Source organism: Motacilla alba, chromosome 18 (assembly GCF_015832195.1).
Source record: "Motacilla alba alba isolate MOTALB_02 chromosome 18, Motacilla_alba_V1.0_pri, whole genome shotgun sequence".
Classification (NCBI taxonomy): Eukaryota; Metazoa; Chordata; class Aves; order Passeriformes; family Motacillidae; genus Motacilla; species Motacilla alba.
The window spans coordinates 1,927,889-1,949,984 of NC_052033.1; the positions used below are offsets into that span (position 1 = coordinate 1,927,889).

General features: G+C 50.8%; 1 protein-coding gene across 2 annotated transcripts; it reads right to left on the reverse strand.

Annotated features, from left to right (window-relative positions):
- Positions 1–7,697: 7,697 nt before the first annotated feature.
- On the reverse strand, positions 7,698–18,492 carry ST6GALNAC1 (ST6 N-acetylgalactosaminide alpha-2,6-sialyltransferase 1). 2 transcript variants are annotated; one of them, XM_038157360.1, is made up of 9 exons: positions 18,193–18,489; positions 14,230–14,860; positions 12,429–12,597; positions 12,065–12,236; positions 11,564–11,702; positions 10,771–10,874; positions 10,125–10,214; positions 8,842–8,941; positions 7,698–8,458 (listed from the first exon to the last, which is right to left on the reverse strand). In XM_038157360.1, the coding sequence occupies exons 1-9, from the start codon at positions 18,321–18,323 to the stop codon at positions 8,288–8,290; spliced, it is 1,707 nt and encodes a 568-aa protein (XP_038013288.1). In that variant the 5' UTR covers positions 18,324–18,489; the 3' UTR covers positions 7,698–8,287. The 2 variants fall into 2 exon arrangements, with proteins under 2 accessions (XP_038013288.1, XP_038013289.1); XM_038157361.1 differs by lacking the exons at positions 7,698–8,458; positions 8,842–8,941 and having other exon boundaries at positions 10,184–10,368; positions 18,193–18,492.
- Between the last annotated feature and the right edge of the window lie 3,604 nt (positions 18,493–22,096).

Sequence of the window (22,096 nt, forward strand, 5' to 3'; positions counted from 1 at the left end):
GCAGGCTCTGAAGTCGGGACCCCAACAGCAGCACCCTGTTGCAGCCACCCGGTGACCCCGCCAGGAGGGCACAAATGTGGGGAAAAGGGGGGACACTGATGGGGCACTGCCTCTAAAGAGGAGGGGGGACACGGTTGGGGTGCTGCCCCCCGGTCCCTGGCCACGTTCTGGCTGAATGGATCGCCTGCATTTGCAGCAAACAAAACCTTTCTGGGCTTTGTGGCAAGCTCGACAAAGAGTTTGGGTTGGAGAAAAGGAGAAACAGGTTTGGGGGAAATTTTGCATGAATTATTTTGGTATTTTCGGAGAGGATGTGCTCCAGTTTCTTTTTCGAAAGAATATCTTGGTGTTATTTTAGTTCAACTCCGAAGGAACCAGCCTGCGAACTGAAGGATATGCATACCAAAATGTTTGTTGCAGTGGGGGAAGGGACTCAGCAGGCAAACAAGCCTTTTCAGTTGAACTGTAGAGATTTGGGTGGTTGGATTTTTAGGAAGTTACCAGACGTGGGGAGCAGCACTTGGTGAGCCCTGCTCCATCCAAACCCTTTGCGTGCAGCTCCATGAGCACTCATGTGTTGTTCCAGGCTCTCATACACCTCCAGCCCCTTCACAAATACCCTCTTGCATTATACAGCCCCAAAGTTTGGGCCCAAACTGTATCCCTTCCCTGAGTCCCACTGTGCCTGCATTTTCCCCAACACTCCTTTATCCCCTCAGATCCAACCACTCCCCACTTCCTTTCCAGCCTGCCCAGACAGGTTCAAATGAAGATAAAAGCAAAGCACATTTTAACAGGAGTTTTCTTCAATCTCCACTTGCTTCCATTACTAGAGATCCCTCCATTGCCAGCCCTGTCCTCTGGGAATTTTGGCTGTGTGGGGGTGGCACCGCGTTGGTATCCATGAAGTGCCAGGCTGTGGTGCGAACGCGGGAGCAGCTCTGTGCCTGAGGCTGGCAGCGCTGTCACTGCTGGCCTTGTCCCACTGGGAGAGAGGACACTGGACCTGGGACACCACAAAGGGATGGTGGCCAGGCTGATTTCAAAGCAGACTTGCAGGGAGCCCTCCCTGCTGCTGTGCAGGGGAGCTGTGGCAGGAAGGCTGGCTGGGCACTGGCTGTCTCGGGGAAGGAGAGAACAGCTGGAAGCACAGAACAGACCATGACCACTTGGACACACAGGGGTGAGACTGAGCTTAAAGCCCAGCTGGAGCTAAAGCTGAGGAAGGACAGCAGGAAGAGGGGGTCACATGTACCCCAGTTGCAAAAGGCAGCTCAGAGAAATGGGGGTGCGTCGATGGAGGGGTTTGGTGCTTTTTGCCTCTATCACTAAAGCTGCTCCCAGACCTCAGGGTGCAGGCATTTTCTGGAAGACTCAGAGCCAGCAGAGCATGGTTGAGTCTGGGGTCCTGCTCAGAGTCCCCCAGCCTGGAGCTGTCCCCACCCTGTGTGACCCAGGGTCTGCCTTGCTCTGCCTTGCTCATCGCTGGATGTGCTCCCTGCCATCCAGTGCCTTGGCTCACGTGCTCTTGACTCTGGCCCCTCGTTAACCACAGCTAATTATTACCAACTGCTCGAGTAAGTCACAAGGGACACAGCAAGGCTTGGCTCCAGATGGATGACCAATGGTCCAGGGGAAGTGACCTGGGGAAAGTCAGGAATTTACCATTTGGAAACATTTATGGCCCAATCATGCAAATGCTGGTGGAGTGGCAGCTTCAAGGGCTAGAGGAGCTGGTTTCTTCACATCTCGCTGTTTCCATGATATATGGTTTTCTACTGTTGGTTTTATTTTCAGCGGGGTGAAAATGAGATGCACAGTTCTTCATCTGCTCTACTTGTTTTGTGCTACAATGCATTTTGGACTATGCCCCAAAATTAAGTGGTGCTTAATTTAGAAGTTAAATAAGTGTGAAAAACCTTTTAGGATGGTAGTTGCCAAATAAAGATTAGGAAAAGAACATAAAAGAAATTACAATGGAAACCAGCAAGTATCATTTTTAGCCTGGGCTTTTTATTCCAGTGATTACTCCTTGGAAACAGAACCCAATCCCTCCCTGTGGCTAGAGAGCACAAGAGGAGAATAAACATATTTTGCACCAGCTGGCTGCCAGCCACAGGTTGGTGGAGGAAAATCTCATGGTCTTTGCCATGATGAAGTGTGCAGGTGGGAGAATGAGATCTCCAAAAATCTCCTGGAGGATTCATACATCCAAATTCCTTCAGCACGGGTCAGAGGTACATTTAAGAAAGTGCCAAAAACCTGCTCACCGAGCAGGTCCCTGAAACGCAGAGTTGTGTCACCCCCGAGAACGAGGGCCATATGGCTGCCTGCGGAGGCACGGCCACGGCAGCATGAAAAATTCATCAGCAGATGTCCCGGGAGGTGACGCAGGGCCCCTGCCTGCCAGGCAGGGAGGGCAGCGGGAGCAGCTCGGCCACAGCTCCCCTCGCCCAGGGCAAACGGGGTCAGGCACCCCTGACGCTCCGCTCGGCTCTGTGTTCCATTTGTAGGTGTTACTACAACCAAGGGCAGGAGAAGTGACCACACGGAGGATGCCTGGAGATCCGGGTGACAGCAGGGTGACAGCAGGGTGACAGCAGGGTGACAGCAGGGCACTGGCAGCACTTGGCTGTGGGACCAGAGATGCTCAGGGCTGGGCTCTGCCCTTCCGCCCACACCCCCAGGCTGCAGGGGGGGAAAGGGGTTCAGGGGTGCAGCAAAACTGCTCAGAGAAGGGCAACGAAGCTGGGGAAGGGTATGGAACACAAATCCTATGAGGAGGAGCTGAGGGAGCTGGAGCTGTTTAGCCTGGAGAAGAGGAGGCTTTATCACTCTCTACAAGTCCCTGACAGGAGGGTGTAGCCAGCTGGGGATCGGTCTCTTCTCCCTGCAAACCAGTGACAGGATGAGAAGACATAGTCCTGTGCCAGGGGACCTCTAGGTTGGACATGAGGAGGAATTTCTTCTCAGAAAGGGCTGTCAGGCATTGGAATGGGCTGCCCAGGGAGGCGGTGGAGTCACTGTCCCTGAAGGGGTTTAAGGAAAGGCTGGGTGTGGCACTCAGTGCCATGGACTAGTTGACAAGGTGGTGTTCAGTCAAAGGTTGGAATCAATGATGTCAGAGGCCTTTTCCAGCCAAAGGGATTCTGTGACTCTGTAATCTTTGTGCCACTGTGGCAGGAGGTGGCACCCTGTATTCCCCTCCTGCCCTTCCCCAAAGCAGGAAGGTTCTTGGGGTAAGCCATATGCTGAGGTGGCAGGTCAGGACCTCATGAGCAGTGGCAGGATGTGGCTTAGGCTGGCTCGTGTTGGCTCGCTCCCCTTGGCCCTGCTGGCCCAGCCCAGCTCTTATCTCGGGTGCCTGAGCATGGCAGAGCCCTTGGTCAGCCCTTGAACCCACAGTTCAAAGGCCATCCCCTCTCCACTGGCATGAGGCAACCTGGGAGGCTCTGAGCCATGCCAGGAGGGGTGCAGAGCAGGGAAATGCCTCTGAGAAATTAGGGTGATGATGCAAACCACTGCCTTCCCCCTCCCTGGGGCACCAAGAAGATATCTTTGACCAAGATGTCATCTCTGGACCAAGCAGAGCAGATGTTGGCTGATCCTGCCCTGTTCTTAGCAGTGCAACCAGTCCCTGAGGTCTGCTCAAAGCCACATGTCCCTGGGGTCAGGCCAGGCTCTGTCCCCAAAGCTGGGGAGAGGGGACACCATGTTTGAGTGAGGTTGGTGACCCAGCCCCTTGTCCACCCCCCTGTGTGGGCCCATCTGACACTGCATGGCTGCCATGGGAGGGATGGAGGGAGCCTTGGGATGTCCCCAGGACTCAGGAAGTGTCTTTCCAGAATTTACCACCCCAAGGGCTGGGCAGGCCAAGCTGGGAAAGCCCTGCAGCACCCAAGGTCCTGTTGCTCAGCCTGGCAGAGGAGCCCTGCTGCACCCCCTGGAGCTGTTTACCTGCAGGGCCCTGCTCCAGCACCTGGAGGTGCTTTTTGCACAACAAAGCCATGGGCTGCTCCTTTATCTTGTTCTCCCTCCCCTATTATCAATAGTTTTTCTGGTCCAACTGGATTTACCTGCTACCACATCCCCAAGAAAGGGAGAAGGTCCACACAGAGGAGGCGAGGAGGGGAAACCTTCCACCTTCTGCCCCCAAGGCCTGCCCAAAACCTCTCAGCAACTGAGGAACACTGACAGCACCTGCTGAGTCCCCAGCACAGAGCTTTTTGTGCTGACCTGGAGCAGGCACACAGCTCTGCCACACTCCCACAGCATCCCATCAGCCACAGAAGCTGGAGAGTAACCCATCCACAGGGAGCAAGTCCATGCTGGAAAGCTAGGTGCTGTTATCCAGCTCTGGCTGCTCCGTGCCTCCCTGAGACAGGAGTGACAATATGGATGTGCCACCATGGCATGAGGTTGCCTTGGAGCCCTGTGTGGCATACACAGCGGCTCCCTCTAGCACCTGGTTGGGTTTGGGGTTGGCTGCCACCTTTAGGAGGTACCTCAAACCTCAGGACATGGTGCAGAGCCCACCTTGTCCCAGGTCCTGGTAAGGCCAAACCCAGAGAGGAGCCAGAGAGCAGGGCTGCACTGACCAGGAGCAGGGACCAGATGGGCTCTGCACACTCACTCGTCCCCAAAATGCAGCCCTGTGCCCCAGCAAGCCCATGTCTGCTTCCTCCTGCTTCAGCTGCAGTCAAGGAGCTGTGAACACACAGCAGGACAGGGTGGTCTCTGCTCCTGCTCTGCAGGTGAGCAGCCACACTCAAAGAGGGAAGAGGTGGAAATGAAGCAATGAATTTGAGTCCCTGCCAGGAAGGTGACACCATGAGAGCTTCTGGGTGACAACTGGGTTTGGTTTCTACAATCTGGTGGGGAATATTTAAAGGCTGTTAACTCTTGAGGAACCCCAGGAGGAGTCTGGCACAGCTGCAATAACAGTTCATGGAACTCACCAAGAGATTTTGAAAAAAGCAGGGCTGACAAAACAGCAACTTCTGGACATGCTGAGGCACATGGTTTATTTATCCCCCAAATCAAATGTCTCTGTTTAAATCCTGCAGCCCCCAGAGCTCCTGGCTGGCAGTGGGGATTCCACTGCTCGCTGGCACTGGATATTGTGTCCGTGCAGGAGTGGCTGTATCTGAGCATCCCTCGGGATTCAGACCTGACCCCACCACCTTTGCACACACCTCGTGACTGCGAGGTACCAAAGCCGAGCTCCGTGTGTCCCCTCAGAGCCCAGGGAGCCCCCGGGCTGTCAGTGGCAGCAGCTGCAGGGCTGTGCCCAGCGCCGACACGGTGGCACACCAGGATGTGCCAGAGCCGGCACAAGGACAGATCCCTGAACAGGAGCTGCCACCTGGTGGCACAGGGACAATCTTGGTGCCGTGCCAACCACGGAGACCTGGGTTTTGGGGTGGCCCTGCACCGTGGCACTGGCTCTGCCCAGCTGTGCTGCTTTCACCCTGGGACACTCACCCTGCTGGGAGCTTGCCCAGCCCTGAACCTGGCTCTTGCCAAGGCTGCTCCAGCTGTAGCTGCTCTCCACAGGCTTTGTTCCCTGTGTTTGTGCCAGGCTGGAAGTTGGCAGGGAAATGCCAGCCCCAACCCCGCTCAACTTCCTGCGGCCACGCTGGACCCGGTGCCACAAGATCAGGTGGCTCTGGCGAGGCACAGCTGGACTTGTGCCCGGGGGATGTGTCCCAGTGTGTGCCACGCCTCAGCCAGCCCACGGTGGCCTTGGTGCAGGGGGACAGGAGCAAAGCGAGGAGATGAGGGGGACCGTCAGGTCAGAGTCACTTTCCTGGGATCAGGGAGGATGTGGCTTTGAGCTCGCTGGGAAACTTCAGGCCACAGCAAAGGCTCCTCTCTCAGCCAGGATTATCCCTGATAACATCAAACTCAGCTGTGCTGAGAGAAAAGCCTGGAGGGAACAGGCTCTGGGGAAAGCCTCCCAGGAAGTTTCCTTCCCTTGCCTCTGGGAAGCCTCAACACCAGGGAAAAGCCTGGGCTGGGGGAGCAGCCAGCCCACCCCAAAGCCCCCTCACCCATGGGGAGTCCTTGCTCAGTGGGACTCAGCCCCTTCCTGCTTCCCAAAGGACAGAGGAACAAAAGAGGAGGAGGGGGAAGGGAAAGGTCTAAGAGAAACTTCTTCCAACTTCTCGGGAAGAGAAAAGCCCTATTCAGGCAGGAAGAATACCCGGTGGAGCTGGTCACTAAGCAACCCACAGCAATGTGGTATGGCCTGAGGGACAGGCAAGGAACAGAACTGCCTCACTGCCCACCCACAGCCCATCAGGGAGAGCCTGCAGGGCCTGGGGACCGGGCACACCAGCAGGGCCACCTGGGGACAGAGTGCACAGCCACCACGAGGGGCTGAGGCATCCAGCAGGTCCACAGCTCCTGGGTGCAGGAGTTTCTCCCCAGACAGCTCTGGATGGTGACCAGCCTCACCCAGGCTTCCCTGTTTGCTGCTCAGGAAGGATTTCTGCTCTGCTGCAAAGCCCGTGGCTCCCTCTGGGCCTGGCGTTCCCACAGGGCTGCACCATTCCCAAGAGAGCATCCAGGAGCTCCCTGCTCCCACAGACACCCTGGGCTCCAGGGGCACAGCAGCCAGGCACAGGCTACACCCTCTCCAGAGAAGCTGAGTTCTGCATTTAGATTCTCAGTGTGGGAGGTTGTCCTTCACAAACAAACTCAGTGAGACATGAGAAACTGCCCGGCCTCTCTGCAGTACGTGGAAAAAGGGGAAAAGGAAATCAAGCCTGACAAACCCTGCTGACAATCCCGGCTGAAATGCCTTCCTTGGAGCCCAGAGAGTCCCTGGAGACACTGCTGCCCCCAACAAAAAATGAAATGGAAGAACACAGAAATGGAAAAACACAACCAAAGCAGGTCTGGTGAGTGTGCAGCTGGTTAACCCCAGGACATGCTCTGGACCTGCTGGGACACTGGAGGTGGCTTTTTGCCTGCACAACCCTTCATAATTTTTTCTTGAATATCTGATATACTTAGAGAGCAGTTGCTGGGACAAGGGCAGACTCATCAGGTGTTCACCCACTTCCTCAGGGAGGTGTTTGGCTGGTGCTGATCCCTGTCCTGCAAGGTGAACAGGTGGGGGATGCTCAGGTGTGTCTACACAAGCTGCAGAGCTTCTGCAGGTGGAGGTAATCTCATTATCCCTCAGTCCTGCTCTTTCCTGGCTTTACCATCTGCTGTATCTCAGCCATTAAAGCATCAATTCTGCACTAAATAACCACAATCCACAGGGCTGCTGAAAGATCAGCTTGGCCAAAGTATTACCATTTATTTTGCTTACAAAACCCCTTTCAGGAGGCCAACACACTCCAGGTGTGCTGGCTGCAGCTGGGCCCCTCTCAGCACTATGGGGGACAGGCACTTCAGCCAGCAGCAAGGACACATGGCATCCATCCCTGGACTTGGAGAGCTTCCACCTCTCCTCCCAACAGGACAAACACAGCGCCCTGGGCACAGCTGGGAGCCAAGCATGACAAAGCCCAGCTATGCAAGGACTTGGCACAGCAGGTCCAGGCCACAAAATTCACATTTTGTGCAGCCAGGGCAGCCCTGGGGCAAGAGGCACCAGGTACAGGAGGTCTGCTACACCATGGAGAGCAGCTACCTGCCCTGGAGTTGATGACAGTGCTCCTCTGGAAGTGTCATAGCACGGGGTAGCAGAAGTGAAACTCATTCTCTCTCAAATTAGTCACCTGGAAGTGTCCAGTCCATCCTTTTTATCTACAGGGAGCAGAGTGAGTGCAGCCCCCTCCCAAGAAATCAAGTCAACCTGAAACAGAATCTGTGTTTCCACCTCCATCCATTGCAGCTCCTCAGGGAGCTTGTTCAGACAATACCCTGCTCCAAAATGGGCATTGCTAATGGAGAGGATCCACCCAGAGGAGAAGTGGTCCCAGCCTGAGGAGCATCTCCTTGCAAAGAGAGAAAACCTGAATTACACAAAGGACCATATCCATCCTGGATCCTGCTCTCATAATAGCCATGCCTACAACATCAGCCAGAGTCCTGCAGCACAGCCAGGTGGGACTTCGTTAGCAGGCTGCATTTCCTTGTTGTTCTTTAGGTCTGCAGCATTCACACATTTGTTGAAGTGTTGTGAAATAACAGAGCTGCTGGAGGAGGGAAATGTCTTTGTGGGCATGAAATGTGCCTGGCAGTCCAGAGCTAACCTTGGCTCTGGTGATCCTCTTCTGTTCCCAGTGAGGTGGTGTTGAGATTTCCCAGGCAATGGCCTTTGCTGCAGTCAGGTTCTCAGGTAAAGTTTAATTATATTCTCATCATGAAGCCTCTTCCACACCTGCTTCTCCAGGTTGAAGTCATGGTTAATGTAGAAAATCAGCTTTTTCCAGTCCTTGTCATAGTAGTGATCCGAGTACCTCTCGTACCCCTCTGTGATGTAGCCATAGGCACTGACCTGGAAAGATGCAAGGCTCAGTGGGCAAGGCTCCCAGGGATGGAGGGAGCAGGTGAAATACAGGATAGAGATGCCAGCTGGGGCTTCTCTGGTGACGCTGTGTGGGGGTCCAGAAGGACCAGACTGTGAGCACTGGCTCCAGAGATCCCGCTGTCCCCCCACTGTCTCCCTGGGAGATCATGTGCTCCAGGTCACAGCAGGCTTCACCACCTCTATGGGAGCTATTTTGGGGCTGTTTCTCATCTTCAGTCTGCTCCTCCACAGCTGCCACGAGCCCATATACTCTCCAGGCAGACAGCAGCCGCCCCTGCTCTCCTGGGTCCCCTGTTCCCACTCCCAGACAGCTCTGGGTCTGGAATTCTCAAGGATCACTGTACCCTTACCTGGTCACAGAGATGGAGGGCAGTCAGCAGCAGGAAGGCCCCTGTTGTGGGTCTGTACAGCCTCCAGTAGTGCTTTTCCAAATTTTTAGACTTTAAAAACCTGCAGCAGGAGAAAGGAAAGCACTGAGGAGTTGCTGGCTGTGGTGTTTCAAGTAGGGCACACCTTGTCCCCCTGTGGCTCATGTGGCATCTTCCCTCCTTGCACCAGATTGGGGCCATATGAGGCATTTCAGAGAAGCCATGAGTGTGCCCAGAACTCTCCACCATCTGCACTGCAACCTAAGCCCAGCTCTGCCCCAGCTTTGTGGAAGTGGTGGGTCTTGAGGCAGTGGAGGTGAAGAGGGGATGGATTAAAGGATCTCATAGGTTAAAGCCCACTACTCTTAAATCTGCCCTTTGCTTTGCAGTGCAGAGGTGGCTTTGAGGCTCCCTGGTATATCCTGCTCCCCACCCACATCTAGGAGTGAAAGGAGACCTAGGGAAGGCGCAGAGGAGTGTCACAAAACCTGCCAGGAGCTGCACCGTGTCATGCCAGGAGTTGTTAGGAAAGTAGGAGTAAACACTGGGAAAAAATAGCACGGAGTCCTCTTGGTCTTGGAAAGGCCCCAGCTCAGAGGGGGCATGGCAGAGCAGGCAGGGAGTGCTGGCCATCTGGCTCCAGGGAAGGCAGCAGCTCTCAAGGACACTGAAGGGTATAAAGGCAGCCAAAGCTGGGCACTACAGGAGCTCCTGTTCCTCCATCTCTCGGTCATGTGTGGCCCATGATGGGCAGATCTCATGGTGACAGTGGCCAGCAGGCTTGTGGAAAGGGCTGGAGAGGCACAGAAGAGCAGCAGCCAGGCCAGGCAAGGGAAGAAGAGCCTGTTGTGCTTGAGAGCACAACCAACTTCCCATGTCTAGAAGGAATCTCTGGAGAGAAAATCTGTTACAGAGCCTTCCTCCAAGGTGCCAAGCAATGGGTGAAAGGTCCTGAACTAGAGATCAACTACTCTGGCACTTCAGCAACATTCTTCCTACACCTAAAGCTGCAATTGGCCCTGGGTCTCTTTTGGATGCAGAAAACCAAACAGTCTGATGGCTGTTGCTTCTCCAGCCCACAGGTTCTGGATGTTCACCCACCACTAGCATCCCACTGCAGCACCACAGAGAGTTTCAGCTGAGCTCAGGCTGCTGGTGGGGCTGAGCTGTGGTTACAGGGGAGGGAGCTGGGAGGAGAGGCCAGAGACAGAGATGGTGCTGGCCAGGAAAAACAAGCCTGTTAGAGCACACAACCCACAGCTCACCTGTTTTTCATGTATCTGAGGAAATCAGGGTGAGCCACCAGGTATTTGTCCATTGTGAAATCTTCATCGAATTTCTGCCGGGGCTTCTGCCTAAGGACCGGAATGGGGAGACTCAAGACAATCTCCTACACCTCATCACAGCTGCAAAGGATCAGCCTTGATGCATTTGGTGGTAAGAGAAGAACCACAAGCACTGTGAAGATATTCTGTAACATTTCACACATTATGACAAAGTCTCCATAGCCTGTGTGCATTGCAGAGGAAGAGATCAGGAGGAAAGGCAACAAAAGGAGACAGGAATATCAAAAGCTTGTGTTTGTATAGGCAAAAATTAGTGAAGCCAGGCCTTCATCCATGAGCAGGCCACACCAGACCAGCCAGCAGCATGTGTTCATCCCCAAAAGTCACAAAGCTTTCTCTAAGCTCTGGCCACACATCATTGAAATCAGCTACCTCTGTGAAGGAGGTGTACTGACGACAGCAGTGCTCAGAGCTGTGTGGAAAATGAGAGATTTCTGCCTGCAAGTCTGCCCCGGGAGGGAGGCTTTACCCTGGCCTGGTCCTCCATAGGCTGAGCACTGGGAGAGAAAAGAGCCCAACAGAGAGCTTGTCACTGGAGGGGCAGAGGGGATGTAGTTTGCTTTACCCGCTGAGGTTCAAGAATCCTTTCCTGATGTCCTTGTTGAAGAGAAGAGCCTCCAGCCACTCATAGTCTCTTGCTCCCTCCAGGAAGTGAATGTATCTGACGTGCTAAGAAAACAAGGGAGCATCAGTGAACAGCACTTCCAAAAAAAATGCAAGTAGACATCTCGGCTCACTGAGTTTCTTGAGCACACATCTTCAGTCTGCAGCTCTCAACCAGCACAGCAGCAGAACGGAGAAAACATCTGATGTGCAGCTCCTTCTACATGCCACAAGGCTGTGGGTGTGACACTCTGGTCAGAGAGAGAGAAAGCCAGATAAACTTTCCCAGGAATTGTTCTGGAGAGTTTTGAGAAGGCTAAGAGAAAGAATTAAAACAATCTTGCAGCTGGTGTTTTGAACAGTTGTTTTCTCATAAAATGTTTACCAAAGTGTGTCTTCTTAATTAGCCAGTGGGGTGAAGGGTGTTAATTAAGTGACCAATCAAGTCCACCTGTGTATGGTGTATAAGAAGAATGGGTTTCTAATAAACTCAAATTAGCCTGCTGAAGAGAGTTAGAGTTCACGTGCTGCCTTCACTCCTGTTCCTGCCTCAAAGATGACACAAGGCTGGGGTGGCATTGACACAACTTGCAAACACTCACTCTGAGCCGAGGCAGGGCAGGTTCCCTCCCTGAGGGTAATGCTAAAGAGCTGCCTCAGCCCCTCTGCTCCTCGTGGCAAGAGCAGAACTGAAGCACACAGACAAACAGCATCCTGTTAAAGCTGGGCATGCACACAGCAGGGACCTCACTCACTTTGTCCCGTGGGATGTTGCTGAACCCTCTGTGTCCCAAGATCTGAAGAGAGGAAACCAGGGAGTAGGCTGTGAATCCATAAAAGGAGGTTTTTGTTCCCACATCTTTTTCATAACCCTTGATGACAGCCCCGCTCACCCTGGCAAAGGAAATGAAACACAGGAGAGTTAGGTGACCACTGAAACCCCTCCCATGCACATTCCTCATAGGAAAAGCCAGTGTTAGCCTGGAGGAAGGGTAGACTAGGCCCACTCTGACTGGCACCCTGATCTGCAGGACAGCCCCTGCTGTGGAGATAGCTCTTTATGGCTGATTTGTGACCACAGGCTTTGGATATTGAGTAACTTTCCAATTATTTTTGGACTTTTTATCTCCTGCCATCCATCATCTTGGCACTTAGGAATGAGTGGAATACTAGAAGAGATGAAGTGATCCAGTCACAGTTAGGGGCTAGCCACAGTAAAGTAGCTGTGCATCTTCTGAGAAGGAAGGCAGCCTTACCTGAAGACATAGTCATGGGAGTCAATCTCCTGGCCCATCCCAGAGTTATTCAGTATTCCTCCATTCCCCACGACAGCACAGCTGATGCATGTGGGCATGCTGCTGTCATGGTTGGCCAGGAGCAGCTGCTGGTGGGGCTTTGGGGGCAGCAGGGATATGACCTCCTTTACCACTGTGAAGCAAACACAGTGCTGAGTTATCAAGAGCCTTAGGGATGGACACAGTGAAACCACCAGAGCTTCCACCGTGAGATCCTCTAGACTGATGCCTTTGATGGGGAGATGCTGCAAACCTCCAGCTACTCAGCAGAAGGTTCCTGTTAGGAGTCTGAAAGTCCCATCCTGACAAGCCCTGGGGGACTCACATGAATAATTCAGGTCCATGAAGCCAAAGGGGGGTATAAAATGCTCCAGGCGGTTCCATTCACTGTCATTGAAGTATCTCTTGTCCATGAAGAGGGTGATGTTGGGCAGGAAAAGATCCCGCAGCCAGGCAGACTTGGCAGCCCTGGCCCTCACTGATTCAGAGCAGGTCTTGAAAAACAAAAAGGAAACAGAAATGACTGATGAGCAGAGGTGGTAAACCTGACTGAGTGCCAGTTCTTGTGGGCCTGTCTGTGGCAGGACCAAAGGGGAAACACAGAAACTCCAGTGGTACCATTTGCCTCATGATCCCCATCACCAGGAACATGAAGCACAATTTTAGCACTGCATCCATAACCAGCGGGTGAAAAGTCACCTACAAGGGAGCCAGGATGACTCTGAGACTTTCCTCTTCAGAACAACAGGCCTGTTTTACTGTTTTAAATGTTTCACTGTTTAAAATGCTTTGCTGTTTTAAATGTTTTACTGGCTTTGGGCCTCATTAGCTGATGCAAATTAACATTTGTAACAGGTCTAACCTAAATGCATCAAATAAGGCTGTAAGCACCAGGAATATGCTGCAATAATATATACATGTTATAATGAGCAGTCCCTGTTGGCAATGCCCCTCACAAGGTCCTAAGCGTCCACCCAAGGAAACACTGATGAACAAATGAAATCAGATCATCATTGCCACTCCCTTTAAGGGTAAGAAAAAATGTGCAACAACTTGTTCAATGTCATAAATAAATCAGTGAAATGCACAGCTGAGAAGGGAATCCAAGCCAGCTTATCCTACAAGGGAGGTCTCACTGCAGCCTGGCAAGAGTGAGGCTGTGTGTGCAGATGGAAAGGAAACAAGGAAACAGCTCCACCACACTGAATTTTCTGCTGAGTCAATTTGGGCTCTACTTTCTTAGACACCTTCCCCAAACACCTACTGAAAGACAAAATGAGACCAAATGGACCCTTGTGCCCAGCTCAAATCCCCTGCATTGCCAAAGCCTTGCTGAGTGCTCCATGCCTGAGCTAGGCTCTCTGCAGTGGATGAGGATGACAGCCCTGTCACAGGCTGGGGAGACAGCCCTCATTCTGCCTGTCACCACAGGAACACGCTGAGGACAACATTGTCAAGGGTTTCATGGTGGCATCATTTCACTCACAGCATATTTCATGTCAGAAACAGGGACATTCCCATCCTGCTCAAGCAGGTACTGTGCAAGGCTTGGTTCTTCTTGTGCCTCCAGAGCTAGACTGGATCAGTACCAGAGGAACAAGGGAAAACTCTGATCATGCAGGAAATGAAGGAGGGGAGAGTGTTCCCAATGACTCCTTCTCTCTGCAGAATTACAGATCAGGTCTGGGAGTGAGACACAACATGTGAGAAGGTGACCCACCTGTTCCAAGCCTTCCAGAAACAGGGGTGCCAGGGAAAACTGCTCTGGGTGAGCTTTACAAAGACTTACCAGCACAGGATGGGGGACAGAGACAGTATGAGACACCACAACCCGGCCCAGCTGCTTGCTGAGAACTTTGCTGGAGTCCACTACTTTCCTAAAGGCCCTGCTCCTGGACATTAGTAATTAAGAGATGCTCAAATTTAATTAATCTGAGTCTTCCTGTGAATGCAGATGTTGTATATAGAGGTCTTCCTGTCTGGATCCCACCAGCATCTGTATATACCAATGAGTGACCTACAGCTCTGAAATCATCCCCCGCTGCAAAGGGCACACAGGGGCCAGCAGACAAGGAGGTCAATGGGGAGGCACCATTCTTGGTGACCATCTGCACCATCCCACCTACCGAGGGTGGGGATGAGTTATCCAGCAGGTACTCATCCTCAAAATCCCACTGTGGCTCAGATGTGAAGTTAGCAGAGCTCAGTTTCCTCTTCTGTGTCACAGCAGCAGCCTGAGGAGCAGGTCTTACAGTTTTCATTGATGCAGGAGGTGCTCTGGGTTTTGCTTGGTCTTCAGATGTGTTGTTCTCGTGTTCTTCCTTCACCACAGAGGATGGTTTCACTGTTGCCTTCTCCTTGTCTCCCTTCTCCCTGGCAAGTGGTTTCACTGTTGTCTTTTCCTTGACTTCTTCCACCCATGGAGCTGGCCTCACTGTTGTTTTCCCCTTGTTTTCCTGCACCATAGGGGTTGTTTTTACTGTTGTCTTCTTGATTCCCTCCAACTGGGGTGGTGGTTTCACAGCCATGTTCTCCTTTGCTTCCTCAACACTCATAACTGGTTTCATTGTTTCCTTCTGCTCCTCCTTTCCTTTCCATCTTGGTGTCTTCTCCACCACATCATTGAGTCTTGTGATGTGGCCTCCCAAAGTCACCTTTAAAATGGTCCTGTTCCCATTATCAGAATAGTTTAAACCCTGTTGCTCTTGGGGGTCCACTTGTTGTGTTGCTGGGGCATGTTGGAAAATGTTCAATTTCCTGAATGCAATCAGAGGAAAAGCAGATACATCACACACACTTAACACAGAACACCCTTCAGCTCATTTCTAGTGCTCTTGACTCTGAGCCTCTCTCTGTGCTCTAGAGCAATTTCATTTTAAACTTTGCCAAAATGTTATTCAACTTCCTGCACCATTCTAGCCTGAATCTTGCTTATCTCCCCACCAGGCAAATCCCAGAGGCACACATTCTCTCCTCAGCACCTGGCACATGAAGCACTCACACTGGCAGTAACAGCCAACCAGTACAGCCCAGCTTTGCCACGCACTGGGCAGGCCCCCTGGCAATGTCCCCGCAGCACTGCGGGGTTGGTTTGGAGATCCTGGGCTCAGGACACGGCCCCCACCATGGGGAGAGCCATCTGCCTCTCTCCTCTGCCAGCAGAGCCCTGTGCTTCAGCCACGGAGCATGAAGATCTTCCAGAATTCAGGAAGGGAAGTCTGAGAAGAAGTGAAATATTGTAAATTCAGGCAACCCCGATGAGGGGAGAGATGATGAATCTGACTCCATCGATATCAGAAGGCTAATTTATTACTTTATGATACTATATTATATTAAAGAATACTATACTATACTATACTAAAGAATACAGCAAGGATACTTACAGAATGCTAAAAAGATAATAATGAAAACTCGTGACTCTTCAGAGTCTGACACAGCTTGGCCCTGATTGGCCAAAGAGTGAAAACAACTCACAGCAGAATACAATGGAACAATCACCTGTGGGTGAACAATCTCCAAACACATCCCACATGTGAGCACAACACAGGAGAAGCAAATGAGATAAGAATTGTTTCCTTTTCTCTGAGGCCTCTCACTGCCTTTCAGCTTCCCAGGAGAAAAGCCCTGGGTGAAGAAATCATGTTCGGGAATGTGAATGCCACAGTGAAACTCACTTCTTTACCTACATCACCTCTTGAGCTTTTGGGGTCACAGGGCACTTTTTTCTCTCCTCCTCTGCTTTGGTCAGGCAGTGCAAGGGCATCACACAGCACTCTCCAGGCACATGTGTCTGAAGGCAGACACTGTGAAGCTCTTAAAATGCAAAATCTCTACATTTTTAGCACTTGCCTCTAATACTGCAGCTGCCCTGCTGCCTGATTCAGAGGCACAGGCAGGTACCAGGCTGTCACAGGAGGACACACCTGCTGACAGCAGAAGAGCCACCTGCAACAAGAGTGTGCTGGAACGCAGAAAAAAAAATCAAGGCAGAACTGGTGGAGTTTTGCCCTAAACATCCCCTCTTCTCTGTACGTGGCTGGAGGGTAGAACAGGGAAAAGGAAGGTGAACAATATCTGCAGCTGAGCTGTTCAGGATAAACCATGGCTGTGGCAGTCTGATCCCACCCTCACGTTCAGCCTTTGCATGACACACTTGTTTCGGAACGCTGTGGATTGCTTCCGAAGTGATAAATGGGACAAAGAGCACTTCTGCAGATAACAGGCTGCAGATAGCAGCTCAGTTGCTGCTGAAATTTGATGGATGTTATACCACTCTGAAAGTGTTCAGGAAATTATCAGCTAAGGCGGCTTTTAAAAATCGTTTTGTATCAGATAAATGAGTGAACCTTTGCAAGGCTAAAAAAGAGAGCTTGTAGTAAATGGCCTATCAGCTCTGCCTCTCTCATAATCATTAGCCAGTTTCAACCAAGTGTGCAGCATGTGCTTTCTATCATAGTGCTGCATGTATAAACTTACTGTCACTGTTTGCTGCCCAACACCAGGAAAGATTTTATATGGACACTCTAAATAAAGAGGAATTTGGTGAGGTAGCTCAGGCAGATCTTAAATCCCTTGGTGAATTTCTGTTGTGTTTTTAAGATGATGTTTAAAACTTTGAATTAAAGCGCAGAGAACAAATGAAAAGGAGTTTCAATGAGAAACCAGCCCCCACTCCAGGCTTTCCCTATGTGCTGTCTTGCAGGGCAGATTCCACCTCAGTCTGTTACCCCTCAAATGCTGTGCCAGAGACCAAAATGTAAAACCCGGGAGTCTTCACATCCCAAACCTTGCTCCCTGCAGTCAGGCCCACATGGCCAGGCACTCGTGCTTACACAGGACCCTGCTCTCCTGACCAGCATTTTAAATCCAGACAAATTGTCAAAGCATCTCCATGAATTTCAGGCTCTAGAGTCCAGCTGGCAAACAACTGCAGAAGCTCAATGACATTTACTGTCATTTTCCTCCCCTTTTACAAAGCCCAAGGACAAATAGAGGATAAAGCCATGAAAATGCTGCTTTGTGTATTCTGCGTGACATACAAGGTACAGAAATAGAACTGCCACACAGACAACCACACACAGCTCATATCTTCTTGTGTTTTACTTAAGTTGTATAAATACAGCATTTCCATTCTCTGAAACTACTGTAGAAGGAAATGGCTTCAAGCAGCTAAATATGAAGAGCCACTTCTTGTTCCAGTTCTGCCACTGATGGGCTCTGGATCAAGGAGAACTCACTTCTCTACACCTCCTCCTTCTCTCCTTTCCCTCCCACTCTCCAAACTGACAGCTGTCCTCAAAGCGTGGTCTCAGGCTGCTGGACTCAAGTCACCTCCAGAAGAGCTGCAGATGTTCCCAGCTTCACTCCTCCTGCCTGCCCCCATAGCACCAGCCCAGACATTCAGCCGAGAACCAACCGACCCAGCCAAGCCATGTGAGCTCACTGGGAGAGCCGGGACCATGTGAGGGTGGTGGGGAGACTGGGGAGTGGTGCTTCCTATACACAGCACCAGCACATCCACGAGCCATACTGGGAAAGGCTCAGGTGTCTGCAAGGGCTCATGCAAGGAGCAGTGCTCCCTGCCAGTGATGCTGGAGACATTTCACTGCAATTCCCTCCACACCCATTCCTGAAGGATTTACTTGACCATTTATATAAAAGAGATATCAAGATATCATGTCCACGTGGCATTGGTGTCCCAGGATGCAGCATATTTTGTGTTAGGAATCAGCTGCTGAACTTGCCATAAATTCAAAGCCATGCCACCAAATTCACTGTCCACCACGGCAATCTGGATTAGGGCTGAATAAGGTCCTTCTGGAAGCCATCAGGAAAAGCAAATACTATGTAGTGCCAAAGCATGAATACACGTAGCATTAGAGAAGCAAAAGCTGCTTTAGGAAGCCCTGGAAAACAGTGAGGCCGGTTTTTGACCGTGGATCTTCCAACACCATGCTCTGCTAAAGTGGTCACCTAACTCAGATCAGAAGTGCAAGTTTCAGGGTAAAAAAGACAGAGAGGCAGAGAGAGAAAGTGACCACAAGCACCCACACCAGGCAGTGCATGCCCCGAAGGAACAAGTCCCTTACCTGAAAATCTTTGTCTTTGCCAAGTCAAACAAGGAGCTGGAATTGCCAATGAAGAGGCAGAACTGTGTCACAACAATGAGGCAAATCAGGGCTTTGGCAATTTTTGGGAGCCTTATCCTGGAGCAGCGCATGTTGAGGTACCCCTGAGTGGCTGAGCCGCTTGCCAGGCACTGCCTCACCAAGGGGTGGGGAAGGACTGGGCTGGTCTTCCCTCTGGATTTCCCCACAATGTGCACACCCTGTCTCCCAGCATTCCCAGACACTGCACACAGATCCAATTTCTCAGGAAGGCATCAGTTTTGTACAGTTCCTGTTTATCACCAGAAGCTTATTTAACAAAGAGGGGCGGAAGGAAAGCTTTTTACTGCAAACAATACAAGTGTCCTGTATTTTTCTTAATGACATTGTTCTGCCCTAAAATGGAAACCTCTTATCTCTAACCTGGAAGAGGCGTCACTGGGAACGCATGTAAACTGTGGAGGTGACCATAGTTACAATCCAGGAAGCTTTCAGACCACCCCCTGCCCGAGGTTTTAGACATAACCATAAACATATATTCTTCGTGCAGTAATGGCTTGCAGCTCCAATCCAGAAGCAATCCCTGCCCCACAAATGCTGATGGCTAGACACACATTCATTTTACCTTGTGGTTGGGAGGCAACCCAACAAATCAAAGTAAGACTTGGTGCAAATCCACCACAGCAAATGGGAGTTTGTGTTATGAAAATCCCCAGTCAGTGTGAAATCAATCTTTGGCAGTCCAGAGTACATCACCCCACCAGCAGAGGAAAAGATTTGCAAAGATGGACACCACAGCCAGAGAAATGTTTACTTCTACCAGGGATGTCGTTTTACAGCAAAGGGCTATTTTGGCTTTTTAAGTTGTTAAACATTAACCCTGAAAGTTCAAGGGTTGGTGGCCCTATTGCTTCTTATGCATAGGCTGCTTTTGCACAGCTGTTATAAAAAAATGAAGCTCAGATATAAAAAAAGCTTTTGCTGACAGTATCTCAAATCTCAGAGGCACTCATACTGTTACTGAATACCCAGAGAACTGAAGGTGCCTGTTTTATATCACAGCAAAGCCAGTCAACAGGTTTCACAACTGCAAGAATTTTTTTGTTAATAGGGGTCCCAAAGGGAAATTCTGGAGGCAGGAAACATTTTCCTTCAATCTCCTCCTTGTAACATTACTGCAAAACCAAGAGCCACAAGGGATAGAAAAATTCCTACAAGCAGAAAAATAAAGATTTCTTTGCTTTTAAGGATCTGCGCTGGTGATTGTGGAGAACTCGTCTGTTCAGGAGGGATTGTGCTTGGGGAAATATCCAAATCTCTGGCAAGCACATTAGCCAAAAGCAGGCTTGGTATATGCAAAACAGGGCTTTTCACCTTCTTGGTGTAAGGAAAGAAAACCTAACACACCCCCCCTCATCAGAGTACAGACTTTCACTTCCTTGGAGCATCCTTTCCTCACCATCCACCCCCACTGCTGACATCAGTCTGTCAGAACTGAGGCACCAGGCTGGTTTCCTCAAACTTAGGGTCAGATTGAGAAATGGGGATGTACTGGAACTCTCCAGGGATGACCTGGTGAAAACTGAGGTCAAGAGCAGAGCTGATCTCTTAAACAGCTCTGTAAGAAGTGAGATTCTTGGGATCAGGGCTCCCAGCCCACAGGCAGGAAGGCACAAAGCAAAGACTGCACAATGCACAGGGCCTGGCCTCTCAAGGGCCACAGCATCCTTTTCCAAGTGCATGTTTCTCTGCAGTCCTACCTGCAATCCCACCTGCAATCTCAGGAGATGCTGCTTCATTTATGGTGTAGAGAGAGACTCCAAGCCCAGCAGTGCTGGTGTGTCCAGTCTCAGCACCAATGCCCACAGCAGAAGTTCTTCCATTCTTCAGTACTGTAAAAACAAGATGACTTTTTTATTTAAGCAAACTGCACCTGGGATCATCGAGAGAAGATGGTTTTCTGCCAGCCCTTTTTGAGCTCCAATATCCATTTAATTCCACGTCCACTTCACTAATCCTTAATTACATCCTGGACGTATAAAAGGCAGATTTGCCTGGAGGGGTGTTTGGGGTTTTTTTTGTTGATTTTTTTTTTTTAATTCATAAAGAAACTTGATTGTCATTAAACCCTACACTGTGTGTGTTGAGGGTGTCAGCTGGCAAGCTGGCATTTGAACTGTGCCATAAACTTTTCTGTGAGCACGTTCTTCACCGGGCTGTGCACCAAATCTTGTTTACTTGCCTGAGCCTTGTGTGCTTTCCACTCTCCCATGTCTCTGGTCTACAGAACAGAACATCACAAGATGTGCTTAAGAACAGAACTGTTCTACAGATCAATCCATCTTAGCTGCAGGATAAACTTGTCTTTCAGTGTTGTCTACAACCTACCAAAACCAGTGTTTGACTGGAAGCCATGGAATAAAGCTGCTAAAGAAGCTGGAGGTGTTTGGACATCTTCACAGTATTATTTGATGATGTAAGAACTGAGTTATAAGTGGGGAAGAAAAAGAATGACATTGTCTGCAGCAGGCAGCTGCTCAGTGGTCATGCCTTGGGGCTAGCAAAGGCTTGGCTTGGCAACATTAGGTTCTTGTTTCTCCCTCCCTGTTCAGCAGTCATCTTCAGAAGCAAATGCTTTCAGGCTGGGAATCTGGAGGCGAAGAAATTACAAAAGCAAACTTTGAACAGCTGTTTGTCTTGCTTTTACCAAATGAAACTGATAGCCCAGAAACTCCCAAGCTTGCCATAATTTCACACTCACTGGGCATTTTCCAGCTAGTTCCTTCCCTTCTGCACCAAACCTTCTCTCAAAAACTAAACAAGCACCCAGAGACAACAGCATTTGTTGAAGCAAAGCCCCCACATCTTATACAGTGGCACTTTCAGAGTTCTCTCACAGAGCAAAGCCCCAGTAAACTGTGCCAGGAGTGAGGAAACAGCTTTGTGAGCCAACTGGTCTGTTCTCTCCATGGGGTGAAATCTCCAGGAGGGAAAGACTCAGTGGTTTTGATGGTGGAATGAGCAAGTGGCTGCTCAGTGTCCACAGAGCAGAGCTGCAGAGATTGCAAACCCCATCAGCTTTTCTTTAGTGCTGATTTGTGTGCTTGGTGTCCAGCCCCAGCCAGCTCACGCCCCTCTAAAGAAACTGTCTTGGATCTGTGTAGGGCCAGCAGGTGACAAGGGTCCAAGCTAGGTCATTTCCCCCTCTCCCACTTGGTAATGGGACCGTGGGCAGGTTCCTCCAGCCAGTGCCACACACCATGGAGTGTCCTTGCCTGGGGCAGTCACTGGGAGGTGGGGGGTAAGTGCTCTGAATCTGGCCCTGTTACCACCTCTGGTTGCTGGAACTTGTTTTAGTTCGTTCAGTAAGCATAGTGAGGACTTGGCTTTGGAGCTGCTCCCTATGGCCACAGCTCTGGGTGATAATCAGCCTCCCTGAGCAGAGTGGAGCAGACCAAGTCTGCCATCACACAGCCTTTTCTGCTCCTCGAGCTCTTCACATTCACCCCATCCCACTGAAATGCTCTGCTGCCAGCATTCCTTCCTCAGACACACAATGCTGAGAAGACTGATGAGCCTCATCATTTGTGAGAATTTTTAAAACCACAGAGAAATACACTCCCAGCAACAATGGCTGGAAACATCATCTGGAGTTACACAGGCTGGAAAGAACCAGGGACCCTTTATCCAAATGCCTCCCTCAGCAGCCTTTTGTCTGTGCCATCCCAGCAGGAAGCCTAGCACATCACCCCAGAGCTGACAGACAGAGAGACAAACTGACACCACTTCTGGGCTAAGACGGGTTGTGGAATTTTCCCTCCCTTTTAAAATCTGCTTGATGGAAAGGAAGAAAAAATTCTGTTCCTTGGCTGGGAATCTCTCAGAG